At 50.6% G+C, this 3,616-nt stretch overlaps 1 protein-coding gene across 1 annotated transcript; it reads right to left on the bottom strand.

The window, feature by feature from the left end:
- Positions 1–566: 566 nt before the first annotated feature.
- Positions 567–2,347, bottom strand: EMWEY_00057640 (D-3-phosphoglycerate dehydrogenase, putative; the record flags this gene model as incomplete). Its single annotated transcript, XM_013480688.1, has 5 exons — positions 567–670; positions 1,013–1,063; positions 1,279–1,312; positions 1,469–1,897; positions 2,273–2,347. The coding sequence occupies 5 exons, from the start codon at positions 2,345–2,347 to the stop codon at positions 567–569; spliced, it is 693 nt and encodes a 230-aa protein (XP_013336142.1).
- Between the last annotated feature and the right edge of the window lie 1,269 nt (positions 2,348–3,616).

The following is a 3,616-nucleotide window of genomic DNA, read 5'->3' as shown; positions in this document are numbered from 1 at the left end:
CTCCGAAGCATATCTGTTTCGACATACAAAAATGGATAGGAGAGACACTAGGAAATAAAAGGAAAGAGGAGACACAAGGATGCAGAGACAGATGAAAAAAGATAGGAAGGGGAGAGACACGAGGCCAGGGCTGGTCCAAGCAAGAAAACCGATTAGAGAGAAACCAGGAGGAGACACAAAAGAATAAACTGTAGAAGGACAATCAGAAAATAACAGAGAAAGTAGACAAAGGCCGTGCCTGTACGAGGAGACAAAATAGGAGCCAGACAAAGGGCAGAGAAAAGCAGACAACTCCATCGAGCAAATAGAGACGAACGAAAAAGCAGCAAACACACACAAACCAGGGGGACACACGAACCAGGATATGAACAAATCCCAACCAGCAAAAGGCGACACAAACAGAGACAACAAAAAGCAGTCACCACAAGGAGGCACAAACGCAGATGCAGAGCAATACTCTAGGTAAAAACACGAGCTAACAGTAGTAACATGAACGCGAACAAAAAGGGGAAAAACTGGAGATGGACAAACACTACGGGAGACACATGAGATTAGGCAGAAACAAATCAGAGTAGGAGACGGTTATACTGTGAAGACTCACCAACTCCCTGTTCACCAGTGACTCGAGACAGCTGAAACAAGTGTTCGCCAACGATTAGCACTTGCAACCCTGCAGCAGCAGCCAGTACCAGAAACAGCAGCATCAGCGATGCCCACACGTTGCTTGGAAATGTGGCAGCATCATGTGCTGCAGCAGCAGCACAAGAGCAGGGAGCAACTGGAGCAGCGCCGGATTGGCGCAGGCACGTGCAGAGTAGGCACAGGTGGCACATGCAGCGGAAGAAGCAGGATGCACACAAGCAAACAGTAACACCAGGAGGGGTACGCAGCAACACCAGGAGGCACACGCAGCAGCGGCGACAGGAGGGACACAGAGCAGCAGCAACAGGACACACACAAACAGCAGCAAGACAATACACGTGCAGGAGCAGCAAAGCATTTTTTCGCCTACCCTCATCTTTAAATGTTGTCTCCAAGTGTCTCTTCTTCACATATTTGCTGGCTGCAGCAAACCGTCAACACACAAGCATAAAGCACCAAGCCGTAAATTATGAACCCTCAACCCTAAATTCTAACGTCCACGCCATCGGCTCCAAACCTAGAGTATGAAGACAGCTGCAATACCTCCTGCAGACCCTTATACCATTGCTGCTACTCCTGCAACTGTTGGTGTAGCTGTTTGCTACAACTGCTGCTGTAGGTTCTGCTACTGCTTACGGCCAAGGCAGCGATCGTCAATTTCCAGGACGAGCTGCGCGAATTCGCAGCACAAGAATAGCTTTGGAGATGCTGCATATGAGGGCTGCAATCCAGGGCTTTAGCGCTTCCATTGGGTTTCAACGAAGCTTTCGCTTGTATAATTTATAATTGCGAGTCTTGGTTTTAAGGTATTAAGGTTTAGACTTACCTTTCTTGCAGGGCAGTAAAAGGAGACATTGTACGGACCAAGCTGTTCGTTGCAAATCCAAACGTCAGCAGCTGGCTTTGGAGTTGTACTTGCCTGGGGAGGCTGCTGATGCGGCTGTTGGAGGTCGGGTTGCACCTGAGAATCAGTTGTGTCCGCTGCTGCTGTTTCTGAAGCTGCAGCTTTTGCGTTGTGTCCGGTGCGTTTGGTGGGGTTGGTTTGCCCGGGATCAGCAGCTGTCTCCTCAGCGTCTGCAACTGTCTCCTCAGGCAGCCCCCCTGTCTCTTCCAGGGGCCCCTGCTGCGACGTCTTCACCTCGCAGCCCAATTTCTCTAGAGCTCTTCTTAACGTGAAATGGAGGCGACGGCTCTGCCGTCGGTCTTGCAAAAGCAACACCCGAGATGCATCTGTTGCAGCGGCTTGCAGTGCCGGCTGCAGCAACAGCAGCAGGAGCAGCAGCATAGAATGATATAAAAGACAGCTCGCCCAGCCTCAATGAGATAAAGAGGAAGACACAAAAGAAACGGAGAAACGCAACGGAAAAGCGATAGAGGCACACAGAGGGACAAACGAGGAACTGCGAGGAAGAGAGAGAGAGAGACAGCAGCGGACGGACAACGGGACACAGAGACATGCAGAACACACATGGCAAAGAAATGGAAAAAATGCAGGAATAAGCAGATAAGCCGGAACACTCACAGGCACTTGGAGACTCGGGAGGAGTTCTTTGGAAATCTCAATTTCTTTTAGAATATCCTGAAAGGAGGCATCAGGAAACAATCAGACAACGGTCCGTCAACTCCCCACACGCGCAGGGACACGGCAAACCAACAGGACAAAATTCAAGGAGGAGGTCGACAGAGGAGCCAGTTGCGGAGACATGCGAGAAAAAGTGATCCGAGAGGTCAAGAGACAGCCAAAAAGCCTAGTTCACGTGGTAGGCAAGGACAGGGCTGAATAGACAGACGAGGAGACAACTGCAGCAGCACTTTACGGGCAAGGTTGCGGACGCAGTCAACTAAATGACTCAGGAGAGACAGCTGTGACTGACAGGAAGCAGTACGAGGGACGCGGGCTGATCTGTCTCCACTCTCTCTAGGGCCCTCTGCAGAAGAGCCGTCACTTCAGCAGGACTCCAACTGTCTCCAGCGACCGCAGGATCAAAGGCCCGCAGCGCACACAAAGCCCAACACAAACGCTGCATCAGCAACAGCAGCAGCACGAGCGGTAGGAAGGGGGCTGTAGTGCTCATCGGAGGAAGAACGGAGGCGGATTTAAAATGCCTCAAAACCGAATGGAGACATATTGAGGCAAGGGAGGTAGTTGAGGAGACGGAGGATGGGAGAGGAGGGACAGGAGGCACTTGAGAAGCCAAAGGGCACAGAAGGAGACAACGAACGAGATGACGCTGCATCAAGGGGTTGGCCAAGGGAGACAGAGAAGCACCAAGTGGCAAAGGAGGCACCGGTGGGTTCGCAGAGATACGTGGAGATATAGGAATGCGCAGAGCAACACGATGCGACGAAAGCAAGCACAAGAAACAAAGGGAGAGATGGGATGTCAGAGCAAGACAAAAGGGAACAAAATAATTACTGCGAATACTAGGGACTGAGTTCGCGGGATCTCTTCTAATCCTGCTGCCTCCTGCAGAAGATGCGAAAACAAACCCCCAAAACGTTCTGGAGAGACAGAAGAAGCCAGCCAGCCAGACAGCCACACACACACACACACACCATAAACCCTTATCCATAAAATCTCAACCCTAAAAGTCTACAGAGAACGCACATTTCGACCGCAGCCGCGCACCGCTAAGGAGACATCCTAAGCGTCTCGACTGCCTCCTATACACATGTACCATGGCTGTGAGGAAAAGCAAATATATTTAGATACTTCATTCCTTATGGTGGCAGACTGTTGATAAAGATACAGTGGAGGGTGTAGTGTTTAGGGTTTAGCTGACGGGGTTGAACTCCGTTGAGGGCAACGGCGAAGAGCGCCGCTGCAGTCCCTTCTGCTCCTAAAGTCTGCGCTTCGGCGTACAGTGGAGACACCCGAGAGACTCTTTTCAACAGCACTTCTGTGAAGAAGAGTAGCTCCTCTTCAGACACTACACCCACACATAAACACAACCATTATATATATATAATATAT

This window comes from Eimeria maxima, genomic scaffold (genome assembly GCF_000499605.1).
Source record: "Eimeria maxima Weybridge genomic scaffold, Emw_scaff2202, whole genome shotgun sequence".
Lineage (NCBI taxonomy): Eukaryota > Apicomplexa > Conoidasida > Eucoccidiorida > Eimeriidae > Eimeria > Eimeria maxima.
The sequence above is the reverse complement of the archived record's forward strand: the minus strand, read 5'-3'. Positions and strand labels throughout refer to the sequence as shown.